We start from the raw sequence: 13999 nt of genomic DNA, 5'->3' as shown, positions 1-13999 counted from the left end.
AAGAGGGAGCTCTTCTTAATATGTTGACACCAAAATCATGTCGATACACCTTACCGACTGCGAGTAAAGCCACCCACGCTTTAACTTGACAGACTGTATATACTGTAAGGTCAAATTCATACCGATCATAGGGAAGCATACGTGCAAGTTATATGTTATAATAACGGAAGAGCATCTCTTACGCACTCTATAATATGACTAATGTGAATATGACCATACTTTATATATATGTATACATATGTGACGTGCGCCGAAGAAAGGGGATTTACTCTGAAAAGTGAGATTTTTCAGGCCGAGCAGTTGAAGTCGATCCGATAGAAGCGTCTTTTAGGAGAGAGGGAAGACTCACGAAATCTTCCCTCTCCACTTACTACTGCATTCTCACGGAAAGAGATAGGTCATGGAGGCGACTCACGGACGGGGTATAGATGAGACACGTACTAGATGTTGTGGCAAGTGGTGAAAGGTGTTTCACGGAATCTCGAGCTCTCGAGCAAAAGCCTAATTTCTCTGGTACCTAAAAACTCCATTTTTAGCAATCATAACGCTCGCAATTTTTTCCCAATAGTCTCATTAAAAATAGCAGCTCAAAAACTTTCAAAAGGTGTAAAAACCTCGATTTCGATTTTTTTTAGAGTAAGCCCCCTTTCTTCGGCGCATGTCACATATACATACATTTTCTTGGCACAGCCACGCACTTGTAATTTAAGTCAAAACTTGCTGAAAGTGGTGAGCCCTGTTTTACGCCAATAGTATTCGTCGTTTTTGTTTTGTTTTCAGTCTTCAGGAAATTGACTCTTTTAAGCAGTTTGTTCTCCTTTTTCCGGAAATCATTACTATAGGCCTATTGGAGTGTTTACAAATGTTATTAAGTTAATTTCAATTTATTTAAATAATCTGTTTTTCGCGAAAATTCGTCTAAAATCTGTTTTTTGAGATCGAAATGGCCGTTTATTATCTCAAAAAGACTATTTCCAAATTTCTTCCTATTGTTTAAACAATTAAGATCGGACTGGTGAGCTGTTATTTTTAAGTGACATTATTCGTATTTTCAAATAATTTCCACTGTTTAAATAATACAATTATTATTTATTTTCAACATTTCATTTAATCATATTGGAAAATTCATCTTTTTTGGTAACAGAGTCATGGTGTGATTTGTTTATCAATCAAGTTTGTAAGAATTTTCTCACACAGAACTTGGATATTCCTCTTCTCTACTAACAGTTTTTTAATTGAGTGCTTAAAGTCTCATTGACTACTAATGTACAAATGGTCACTGACGACTTCTACTAACAGTAATATAATATCTGATCTCAAATATTTTTATTGAGACTTCTCCAACATTCTTAGGTACACCCCTATTGGGGATTTATATTCAGCAGAAACCTTCGGCTTTTTGGAAAATTGCATTCTTTTTCTCCACTTTTTCGAAAAGACCATCCATGTTGAATAGGGTTGCTGCTTCCTTCGTTCTCCTGTCCCTTTGTACGGTTAGTAGTAGCCATTAGTTTCTCGGCTGTGACACTGCTAGCTACGTTTATATTTAACATGGCAGAATTACGGAAGAAAGTGTTTTTAGTTTATTTTGAAGAGCAGCAAATTATTGGAAGTAAACTTCCAAGCAATATACAAGTTATGCGAGTTTTACTATATTATATGAGATATGTGCAGTTAAGTTTAAGACTGAGTGCTCATCTTGTCGTGGATGAAGTGAAAGTTTTCTAGAGAAAGGCAATTCTACCGATAAGAGATCACCAACGCTGTGTGGAAAATGTAGAAAAGTTGTATGAAGAATACTGGAAGATACAAAAAAATTGCAAATCAAGAGTAGAGGTACAAGTAAGGAGAGATAATGATTTTTTACAAAAACTGAAAATGATCTTCGATGTCACACCGCAATCAGTGTTAGAGGACTCAAAAGTTTCAGCCGAAGCTAAATTATTTCTAACTAATCAAGGGAAGGAGAACAGTGAAGGATGTCTTGCACCCGTGAGAACATAGATTGATGAAAAGGAGAGACAACTGCAAATTTTTGAAATTCGAAAAAAACGTGCTCGTGAGGAAGCGGAACTGTTGGATAAGCTTCGCATCTTTTCACAATTAAGTTTTACAAATAAAATAAAGGGAAAATCCTTCACGATTATTATTTCTAACACTTTTCAACATTTTTTAATGTATCTCCGAAATTTTTTTTAAGAACATGATTGATCTATTTATTCATTCATATCATAATTTATTCCATGTTTTTGTCGAAACGTCTGAGAAAGCTTATAGAACGTTGAAATCCCGTAAATACAAAGTATATTTACGTAATATTAATTTCTTATGTTTTTAAGAAATTCTTGAATTACATGCTGATTGCTGACGTTTTCTATACGCTTCGAAACGTTTTTTGCGAACATTAGAAAAAAGTTAGATCAAACATTTGTGATTATTAAATTATACTGCAGTTCTTGACGTAGCGAAATTGAGAAATATCCTTACACCTTATGCTGATGCTCTAGGAATCAATCTATCTTCTGCCGTTTTGAGCAGATCTTCTATACATCGATTCAAACAAAAATTCAGAATTGAATAGATAGAGAAAATTCGAGAGAAAAATAAGAAGTTCAGGGATAAAGCAGCCGTCTTACATTGGGATGGGAAATTGCTGCCTGCACTCACTGGAAAGGAAAAAGTGAATCGAATGCCTATTCTAATCACAACAGAAGGTGAGGAAACGTTTCTTGGAGCCCCCGAAGCTGAATCAGGAACGAAGATAGATGAAGCCGAGGCCGTTTATGAAACTCTTTTACAATGGGACTTCCTTAGTGACGTGAAAGCTTTCTGCTACGATACGACAGCTTCAAATACTTGAAAGAACAACGGTGCTTGTAAGCTGCTAGAGGTTGCCACGGGGGATGATAAAATACTGTTTTCTTGTTTCATCATATGGCTGAAATATACTTGAAAACGGCTTTCGAAACAATGTTTGGACAGACAGACGAAATTCCAGTCTGGAGTAGCAGATCGGTTAGTTTTGAAACTCGTCGTGGTACAGTAGGTGAACTTCTTTTGCGAGAGGAAAGCTCAATGATCAACATTGTCGAGAAGATTACCGAGAATTCCTAGCACTTGTAATTTTCCTAGGAGAGGCACCACCACGAGGAGTTTCCTTTCGAGTTCCTGAAGCAATGCACCAGGCTAGGTGGTTGGCAAAAGCCCTTTACATACTCAAAATCTTCCTCTTCCGAAACGTGTATCTTCTGTCTAGCAGTGATCTGAAATCTTGCCGTGAAATTGGTATATTTCTAGTAAAATTTTACATTAAAATATGGTTCAATACACCTCTTGCTGGTAAGGCACCACAGAAAGACCTTCAGATGTTAAAATCAATTTATCTCTTTGCGAAGCAGGATTGACAAATTCCCACTGCTACCTTCGAAAAGTTTAGCTTACATCTTTGGTACCTTGTACCGGAAACTGCTGCGTTAGCTTTCTTCAAAGATGAAATTCCAGCAGTGAGATAAAATTTGATGGTTCAGGCTTTATCCCGAAAATCTAAGAAACCTATTATGGATTACAAACGTATCCAAGCACAAAAGAATAAGGAACTGCTGGATAAAGAAATTTAATACTTCATCCCCAAAGATTCAATGAAATTCTTTTCAGCTTTCCAGATAGAAACATCCTTACGTGAAGTAGACGCTTCACACTGGATGGGGAATGCAGCCTATGAAAAAGGGAAGAAAATTGTTTCTCAACTCAAAGTGGTGAACGATGTTGATATTTTATCAACGATGTTGATAAAATTGTTTCACTTTAGAAATGACTAATTATAACATTATATTATTTGAAGAAAAAATTTATCTCCTGAATTTACCGAAAAAATATTCAAAACAATTCAATTTGCTTAAATTATTAAAGGAATGTTGATAATAAATAATAATCTTATTATTTAAACAATGAAAATTATTTGAAAATATGAATAATGCCACTTAAAAATAACAGTTGGCCAGTCCAATCTAAAAAAAAACAGAATTTTAGGCGAATTAAACAAAAAAAAAAGTTCAAGCCATTCCGATCTCAAAAAAAAAAAAACAGATTTTAGACAAATTTTCGAGAAAAACAGATTATTTAAACAAATAGAATTTGTTTAAATAAATATAAATCAACTGAAAAAGATTTTTAAACATTCCAATAGACCTATAGTAATGATTTCTGGAAAAAAGGAGAACAAACTGCTTAAAAGTGTCAATTTCCTGAAGAATGTACATTGTTTGATTTAAGGATAGTTTTCAGGACACCGTGGAGGTCGGTTAGGGGCATTTAACTCATATGTATAATAGGCCAAATTCTTCGTTGGAAAGTTCTCTATAAGTCTTATAACTTTAATGTAAACTTTTCCCTAACCCTGAACAATTATTCGAAAAATACCAAAAAGTGACTTTTTCACATGCAAGCTCCCATGCAAATTTGAAGTCCCAACAGGCACCATTAAAAATCAAAATTAAAAAAAATACGCGTTTACTTTTTTTGAATTTCGAAACGATTTGGGGGGATCGTTTGCATCTAGCACTCAAGACAACTTTTGCAATGCATTTTTGGATCACCCTAATGTACAATTTAAATTGCATAGTAAAGAATCTTTATACCTTTAAAATCTTAACAATTTCAAGTTTTAAAGGAAATATTTTTTAAAAGTAATGGTAATTGTAATTAAAATGTTTGAGGGAATACTTTGGTAAAAAGTCAATGACAAGAATGATAAATAAGAAAGTGGATTTAATATTATTTAATATAATGTTTAGTATATTTATTTAAATTGAAACGAACATCATATATACATTTATACACTAACATAATTTATTTTGTGTTTAATCCTGCCAGCTTTTTTCTCGCTGCATTCAACGAATAATAATTTTATTATCATCAATTTCTACAGAAATTTCTAGAAATATTTAGAAATATTTTGCTTTTTAGGAGATTTTCGCTTTTTTTTATTAGTCGACAAATATTTTGGACAGTTTGGAAATTTTTTAGGAAGAACTCTTTTCCTCAATTTCGGCATTCGGAATTTAACCTGCAAGTTATACGTTCTATAATCAAAACAATGTACGTTTATATGAAAAGTGAATTACATGTTTAATTTGGAGAAGGCGCAAGTGAACAAACGTCTGCTATGTTTAGCATTTTTATTTAAATTTTGAAGGAGATGTTGAATTAAATAGTTAATTATATTATTGCAAACATAAAGAGGTAGGAAACATTGACGATTTGCCAGATAGGGGTAAAACGCGTGACCACGAAAAAGGAGGATAAGATGATTGTCAAGCTTTTTGAGAAAAACTCCACCAATAATTGACGGCGAGTCCAAAAAGTTTTGCAGAGAAAACTTGAGATAATACAAGGCCATTTGAGATCTGCCAGCTCTGGATAGAGGTAGAACGTAGAGTTCACAGATGAGTCATCGTTCTGGGCATGGGTTCGTACACAATGTGCGTGATCCCTACACAGTCTACTATTCATCTAACGCAGCGTTATGCATTCGCTCAAGATCTATGTGTGGGGTTTCTTCTGCAAGCTGGGTTTTCGCGTAATGCATGTGTTCTCTGGCAAACTGAACGCCGAAAGGATGCTTAGAAACTATCAAATGGCTATGATAAATTCTACAGAGAAATTGTTTGAGCAAGGAAATCGAGGACAACGACTGAAACACCGCAGCGGCCTGTGCAGCTAGTTCCAAGAGCAAAATAGAATCACTGTCTTGAACTGGCCCTCACTATGGCCGAAAGTTTAGTGGAACGTATACCCAAACACTGTTAAGCTATAGTCGACAGACAAGGAGATTGAACATCATATTAGGTAAACGCATTACAGTTCCAAACAAACCGACCATTTTTCTTCTTTATCTTTTATTTGAAAGCGCATTTCAAGAAGTCAACAATGTCATTTTTCGCCAGTGCCGCGCCATCTGGCACGAATCGAAAAAAGTTTTTGAATAAAACTTATGCATTTTTTAACTAGCTAGTCCCAAATGGTCCTAATTTACGTCCTGCAAATAATTCTGCAGCGTTCGTCCGTGCGGACTTACTCCCTCGCCGAAAAAAATATGTAACTATATTAGTTCAATAATACCTTGAACTAATACGCTTCGCATAAATTAGAACTCAGTAGGTAAAAAAGTTGAACTGCTGTTCTAAAGCATCGAAACAGATACTGTTCCACTTTTGTATCGGGCACGTAACGAAATTTGAATCACAGTGCGTCGTTCCGTTCGAATCTGCTGGTTCGAATGACGACAAACAGCGAGGATTCAACGAATCTGTAACTTAGGAGCTTCGCATGAGCATTGCTCTGAGTTGAGGCGTCGGATAATATGTGTTGTGAAAAATTAAAAAATAATTATTTAAATATCAAATCTCGCGTGTTCTCAAATTTAAACGTTACAGATTCGTTGGATCCTCGCTGTTCGTCATTTGAACTAGCAGAGTCGAACGAAGCGAAGCATAGCGAGTATATCTATATCGACGCACTGTGATTCGAATTTCGTTACGTGCCCGATACAAAAGTGGAACAGTATCTGTTTCGATGCTTTAGAACAGCTGACATTCAACTTATGAATGATGCGAGTTTTACGTGAAGAACTGCTCCACTTCAATACTTACTTAATCGATGTAATTCGGTATTGCTATAGCGTCGGTTCTATACTCAAACCGATAAAATTACAAATTAAATGAAGAGATCCAATTCGACTTTTTTACCTACTGAGTTCTAATTTATGCGAAGCGTATTAGTTCAAGGTATTATTGAACTAATATAGTTACATATTTTTTTCGGTGTACATACACTTTCGTAGACTTCACGCCCCAAGTCAATTGATCACCTTCCGTAAACTTACTATATCCCACGCCGATCCAATAATTTCCATCATCGGACACTATATTGCAAATAAATACTATAGTATATATATATATATATATTATAAGTTAAAAATACACTGACGTATAATTGTTAGCTGATTGTAAATATCACCATATTAAATATATTCTCATACTTTATGCAATCTGAAAATTCTTAAACTATAAATTATTTAAAAGCATATAAAAGTTTGGTAGCTTATACGATTTATGAAGCTCTTTTTGTGGTAAAGGTAAAGTTCAAGGAGTTTAATAGTACTTTTATGCTTTTGAGTACGTTTAGTATAACATTGGTGTATTTTTAGTTATAAGTTAATGTATTAGTTATTATTTACTATTAATATAAACATGCTTTATAGGAATATTACTTAATGTTAATGTTCATATTAATAACAAATAATAACTAAAACATTATTTTATAATTAAAAATACACTAATGTTATACTAACCTCACTTAAAATCAGAAAAATACCAATAAACTCCACAGAAACAGCTTCATAAAATGTATAAGATTCCAAACTTTTATATTCTTTTAAATAGTGTATGGTTTAAGAACTGCGGGATTGAATAAACGTATGACAATATATTCAGTATATTGTTCAACGGCACAGCACTGATACTTTCACTAAAATCTTCATCTTTCAGAATATACAGATGACAATTTTCAATTTGTTGAATCTATCAAGTCTTTAAATCGGCCGGAAATTTTCTTAAATACTCACCCTATATTTTCAAAAAACAAAAACAATTCTAAAACCCTTCATGCAGACGTATGAACTATAGGGCTATACCGACATTGCTATTCCCCTAAAGGTTCCGCCATCATTTATTTTTATGTCTTAGTGATACTGCTTTATTCTATTATGCTATCTCTATGCGACTGTGACCTAGCCGGTAAGAAGGAGTCGATTGGGATGCAGACTGGCATTTCAGAAACCAGACATATCAATCCCTTTAAGGAAGTACCCTCGATACGTAGCAAGTCAGTTTAGACAACACTTTCACTTGTTATAGAATCACACGGTCATCAGTTTGGCAACTATGAAATGGAAGGGAGGTATCAAGTGCTGAAGATACGTAGTGTTTCATAAGGTGTCTTGGGGCGACTGGTTTTAAAATAAAATGAAATAATTTAGAATTTAAATTATAAATATATCAGTAGTAAAAGAATGCATAAGTGTTACAAACACGGGAAGTACATAATATCTTGTTTGAAGAAAGTTGGAACCAAGAGTTTCATGGAAAATAGGTTTATTCTGAAAAACTCTTAAAATTTTGAACCTTACATCAAGAATCCTTTGTAAATGGAATTTTTGGGAATATGATTTTTGGATATAATCATTACAATAAATTATGTATGTAAAATGTCAGGTAAACTTGGTTACAATTTGAAACACGCTAATTGAATTACCGTTTCAGGAAATTATTATCATTCGATAAAAAAAAGTATAGCTTATTTTTATATTTTTTGGGGTATTTTTAACAAATAAATGCCTGCCATACTTTAGTAATGCGATTTTTAATTTTGATTTTCTTTCTGAAGCACAATTTATTATTCTTATTCAGTATCCTGCCATGTCGGGAGCAGGTTTATGTTTTTGTGAAAAACTAAAAAATTCTATTTAAAAAATCACAAATTAAGGCCGACTTTAAAAACCCACCGAATGAATATTCTGGGAAGTAGCTGCATTTTTACGTTGAACTTAATGCCCTTTTTTAAAATTGTGACATCTCGAACCAAGAAAACACTCTAACACTCTTTAAACTTGACACGATTATTGCAATAGAGAATTTGTAGACCTTTTTTATTGAACTATTTAATTCCCCTAAAAAACGAAATAAAAGAGGCAATTACATTCTCTACACTATATTTCTGTATTGCAATAAACTCACATTCAATGTACGAACTTTTATAAATATTCAAGGGCAATAATTTCAACTTTTTTTTTTAATCAGCTTAAACTTTATAAACAAATTGTCAAAATTACTTGAAATGAGGATTTTCAACACACCTATTTAAAGCTACGGCACTTATTCATTTCCTTTATTTATTATTGCAAAGTATAATGTAATAATATAATAATTATTCATAGTTTGAAATTGTTGCAATATTGATCAAATCATATTTCTATCATAAAAATATATTATTCTTAAGCGCAGGATAACAATAAAAATGCTCGTTGTATTAAATGCTGGAATGTACGACACGTTGTACGAACCACGAACCACCACGACGCCTTTCTAGCAGCGAGTGGAGGTCGGTGGTGGTGCTAAAATCCCAAACTAGTTTTTGAGCAATACCGACTCCATTTCCCCTCAGTGGACAGGCCTAAACTAGTCCAAGTTGAGCGGATGCGACGTTGCCATATCTGACTGACGTAAGTCACAAATTTGCGGTATACATTTTTTTCCATTCTTACAGGCTCTGGATGATACTTTTCGAAGCAGATATGGATTTGAGAAAACATTCTATAAATCTCAGAATTATTTCAGAATTTTAACATTTTTCAATCTTTTTATATGCTACAAAAAGTGCGTCTTCTCGTGAAATAAAATTTTATTTTCAATGATTGATTTTTCGATTATGAAGCCATAAAAGGTTCTAAAATTTTAACCAGAGCTTCAGTGCATTTCAATACAACTGTCATCCAAATATCAAAACGATTTTCATTTGTATTTCTATTGCCGAGGATTACTCCCTTAAATGCATACGATTTTTATTTTTGTCCGAGATGTCATTGAATTGATCTGTCCTACAGAAATTAGTTTTGGGGGAAAAATGACAGAAGCTATTTTATTTCATAACTCGTTATTGGAACATGTTTACGATATTTTTCAACCCGAAAAAAAATTTTCACGGTAAAAGGGAAAGAAAAATTATGCAGCAGGAAAAACCTTTAAAACAATAAGAAAGTTTCTTTTCTTGCGCTGCGCCGTTTTTGCGAAACGGGGCTTTTAACTTCTCATATAAGGTCATATTCTTGAGACGTAATGTGAATTAGTCTTCTTTTTGTGAAAATACTCACAGCTGTTTTATTTTATGAACGTTACCTGGGCATTTGAATAGCCTAAAACCGAAAATTCGGACCCCCCTCCCCTCCCCCTAAACATTTGGTTAAAACTAAAAATATTTTTGGATTTAATTTTCCGTGAGAACGGCATGTTACAGAGAAAAAAATTGTATGCAAAAATGTAGAGAGCAGTATTGTCTGGAGATAGTACTGTTTTGGAGATATAGCGTATATAATTCCTGATATCAAGTTATTTGCTCGATAATTATTAATTAATTAATTAAAATTAAAAAATCTATTTTATAATTGGCGTATGGAATAAACGGTTTTTTTCTTTATAACTAATTTGAATGTAGTTAATTTTCAATAGTTTTCCGGGTTTTCCGGCAAAATTACGATATTCGTGGCTAAAAAGTTTTAATGTGGATTCCTATAGGGTTTTTTTAGCAACAAACATGAATCTGAAAGTTTTAAATCGATATCTCGAATAGTTTTAGATTTATCGACTTTTTAAACTTTTTTTTAATGTACATAATTCCTCAAGTTCATTCCAAAAGGCGATGTTTGTACAAGAAAAAGGAGTTTTAATGTTGATTCCTACAAGGGAAAAGGGGCAGGAGTGTGATCTTACATTATTTCTATGATCAGTCACAGGGGTGCCTTCTCGCCCCCCACGAGGCGTTGGAAAAGGGACAGGGGTGTGATCTTACATTATTTCTATAACCAGGTACAGGGGTGCCCCTCCCCACGGGGCGTTGGAAAAATGACAGGGGTGTGAACTTAAATTATTTCTATTACCAGTCACGGGGGTGCCCCCCCCCACACACACACACACACACGAAGCATTGGAAAAAGGGCTGGAGTGTGATCTTACATCATTTCTGTGACCAGTCACAGGGGTTCCTTCGATATCTCGAAAACTATTTAAAACATCGATTTAAAAATTGCAGAAATGTATTTTTTTCTACCACTTTCGAATTAACGCGATGAGGGGAAAAAAATTTCCTGTTGGAAAAGAGCAGAAACTGATTTTTGACAACTTTGGCGCCCTCTATTTCATGCATTTGCGGTTGTAGTGCAGCAACTACAGAAGATAATTTCTAGAGAATACTGTCCACATTTTTGGTTTTAGGTTATTTGAATGCCCAGGAACAATTAATAAAATAAAATAGCTGCGAGTATTTTTTCACAAAAAAAAAAGACAAATTTACTGTACTAATAAAACTCTTTTTGTTTTAATCATTTTTAATGGGCGTAAAGTTTAAGGCATTAATGTGATTTGTTCGCAATGCCTATGAGTTTATGCAATTCAATGCTACTCGACAAACCGCCAAATTATATGCCATGCAATGCTTTTGACGAAGCAAGCACGAAGTACTGAAATATGAAAATTAACTTCCATTTTCAATGAGGAGTTTTACACAAACTTTGTATTATAGCTTTAAATTTTATTTTTCTGAATACGGTGCAATTTGAACGCCTTACCCATCCCTGGTAGTAAAATCGAAATTGGACAAAAGTCGAATTCACGCCTTAGAGATTTAAATCCGATTTCGGATGACCAAACGACAATTGTCGAAAGCACAAACGTTTATAAGCATTCTGTTAATGTTTATAAAGTGTTGCTCCCTCAAATATTAATTTCCATTACAGGATCACTAGGTAATCTTAAGGGTATGTGATACTTAAAAATTGATAATTTTACCAGTTTTAGATTCCCCCGGCTTTTTTCTAGAATAATAAATATTTTGTCTTAAAAATTTGAGAAATGATAGCGAACATGTTAACGGACGTCCACACACTTTTTTTGTTCTTTTATAAAAAAAGGTTTGATATTGCTAACAACGTGCGTGTATATTTCAAGGTTATGTGTTACAATTCACCCGAAGAGATGAAAAACGACGTAACCTCAAAATAATGCATATGTATAAAATTTTTATTTAGCACAATAATTTTTTTTCGTTATTATCCCTCAAAAAAGAGTCCGGGGACGTCCGTTATGATATTTGTAGCATCTCCGAATTCAGTTTTTAAAAATGTTCATTTTTGTGGAAAAAAGCCGGGGAAACTGTAAGTATCACATGCCCTTAATTGCTCAGCAAACCGAAACCGCCATGATACCGCAAAAAAGGAGAGCCGCTGGCTCGACCTTTGGTCCATTTGCATGCTTTCAATATTGTAAAATACGACAAACACTTTAAAATGCACTGCTAACCCATTTTACTTATTTTTTGAGCTTGTGCCGGCTGCAACACATTTAAAATTTTGGCAACCCTTGTCACGGATCACATTTTTCCATGAAAATACTTCGTTAACGTGATAGTGACATTTTATTTATTGCAACTCGACGAAAAAATGTAAATATTGTTGAACGGCTATAGTGTATTATATCCGAAATTTGAAACAGGCAATCTTATCGCTAATTATATTGTGGAAAAAAATCTTAAATCTCAATATAAAATTCGGAATGTCAATGATAAGGAATCCTATAACTTTTCGCTTTCTTAGCAGCATTATTTATTTCGACCGAATCCTAATTTTTAAAGCTAAATTTCGACTCACCATTTTATCTCGAGACAACAAGGTAATAATTTAAGTAACAAATATGGGAAACCGTTCACGTTGTATAACCTCACTATCTGAAATAAATTGTAAAGACTGGATTTGCACCATTCACATATAGAAACGGACCATGATCTAATCAGGCTGTGTCGACTCTCACGTAGTGCTCGTAACGAGTGCCGCGAACTTTTCTACGCATGCGTCGCGCTCGGTCTCTGATTCATTGCTGTTCGCGCGTAATTTGAAATGATAGACAGGAACATTTTTGTTGTTTATTATGAATGTCATTTTAACTTATGTAAATGTCTATTAGACCGATATAAATGAATATCGATAAAAATTTATTAAGTGCATACTGTGTTATGGTTGTTATGTTATGGTAATTTTGGCTAAATATATAAATTTTTGTATTAATTAATATACTTCTATTGAAAAACAAGATTGTCAATGCATTTTAATATTTATATAAACTTTGAATAACAAAATTTTCAAATAATGAAAGGTATGCAAGAAAAATACAAGTGTGTACCAAAGGATCTTTTTATTTACACAGTATGCACTTAATACATTTTTATTTTTATCAAGATTCATTAATATCGGTCTAATAAACATTTATGTAAGTTAAAATGACATTATTCATAATAAAAAATAAAAATGTTATTTTTAGCATTTCAAATTGCGCGTGAACAGCAACGAATCAAAGACCGAGCGCGACGCATGCGTAGAAGAATTCAGGCACTTGTTACGATTAGGGTACTAGATAGATAAAAGTTTATTTTTCGGCCTGCTGGCCTTAAAAAATTGACTTTTTTACACTTCCATTTTTTTACAGAATTTTCTTACAACTATGTCTTACAAATTACTATCCATCCACTAACTAATCCGCTCGCTCCTATAGCCTAACCTTCCTCGCTGCGCCTCGCCTCGCACGCATTTCGCTCTTTTGTCGCTATCCCTCGCATTACCAGCCTCTGTCTCCGCGACTAACACCTAATACTTATCCAGAGTTGAGGCAAAGATATTATAAACGTAGATGCGGTACGAGGCGTCGGAGTGGGGAATTATATATATAGGACATCACATTTTCTACCCTATCGAGGTGCTGCCCTCATCGTACTACGAAGTCAAATTCTTATTTTCTCATTCTTTGTAAAATATGACGGTAAAGCAGTAGCAAGATTTTTTGAGGTTTGAAAAGTTTGACATGTATGTATCGCTGAATTTTTTAGATCTGATCTGAAGCTTGATCCAGGTTTTCGGTACAGTCTTTTTTTTAATTATAAAAAAAATGTTCTCGAAAAATCATATTTTTAATTTTTAAAAAAGTATTATAAAAAGATATTTCGAGATAAACAAGTGTGGAAAACATTGTTCTTTGACAAATTATTTTTTTAAATTGAAATAATCAAATATTTATACCAACGAAACAACTTTTTTAATGTTTGAAGTGTTTAAACATTATTGTTTAAATTAAAAATAACAATAATTAAAACAAAATATATTTCTGGATAAGATATTTTGGTT

The 13999-nt window shown here is 33.5% G+C and overlaps 1 protein-coding gene across 1 annotated transcript in view; it reads right to left on the bottom strand.

Annotated features, from left to right (window-relative positions):
• LOC117169600 (10 kDa heat shock protein, mitochondrial) overlaps positions 1–12608 on the bottom strand; it is a 43979-nt gene extending 31371 nt beyond the window's left edge. Inside the window, exon 1 of the mRNA XM_033356051.1 lies at positions 12476–12608. Coding sequence (XP_033211942.1) covers positions 12476–12478 — 3 coding nt within the window. The 5' untranslated portion in view covers positions 12479–12608. The remainder of the gene's footprint in view (positions 1–12475) is intronic.
• Between the last annotated feature and the right edge of the window lie 1391 nt (positions 12609–13999).

The sequence above is a fragment of the Belonocnema kinseyi genome, chromosome 3, assembly GCF_010883055.1.
Source record: "Belonocnema kinseyi isolate 2016_QV_RU_SX_M_011 chromosome 3, B_treatae_v1, whole genome shotgun sequence".
Taxonomy (NCBI): domain Eukaryota; kingdom Metazoa; phylum Arthropoda; class Insecta; order Hymenoptera; family Cynipidae; genus Belonocnema; species Belonocnema kinseyi.
This window is presented reverse-complemented; position numbering and strand designations above follow the sequence as displayed.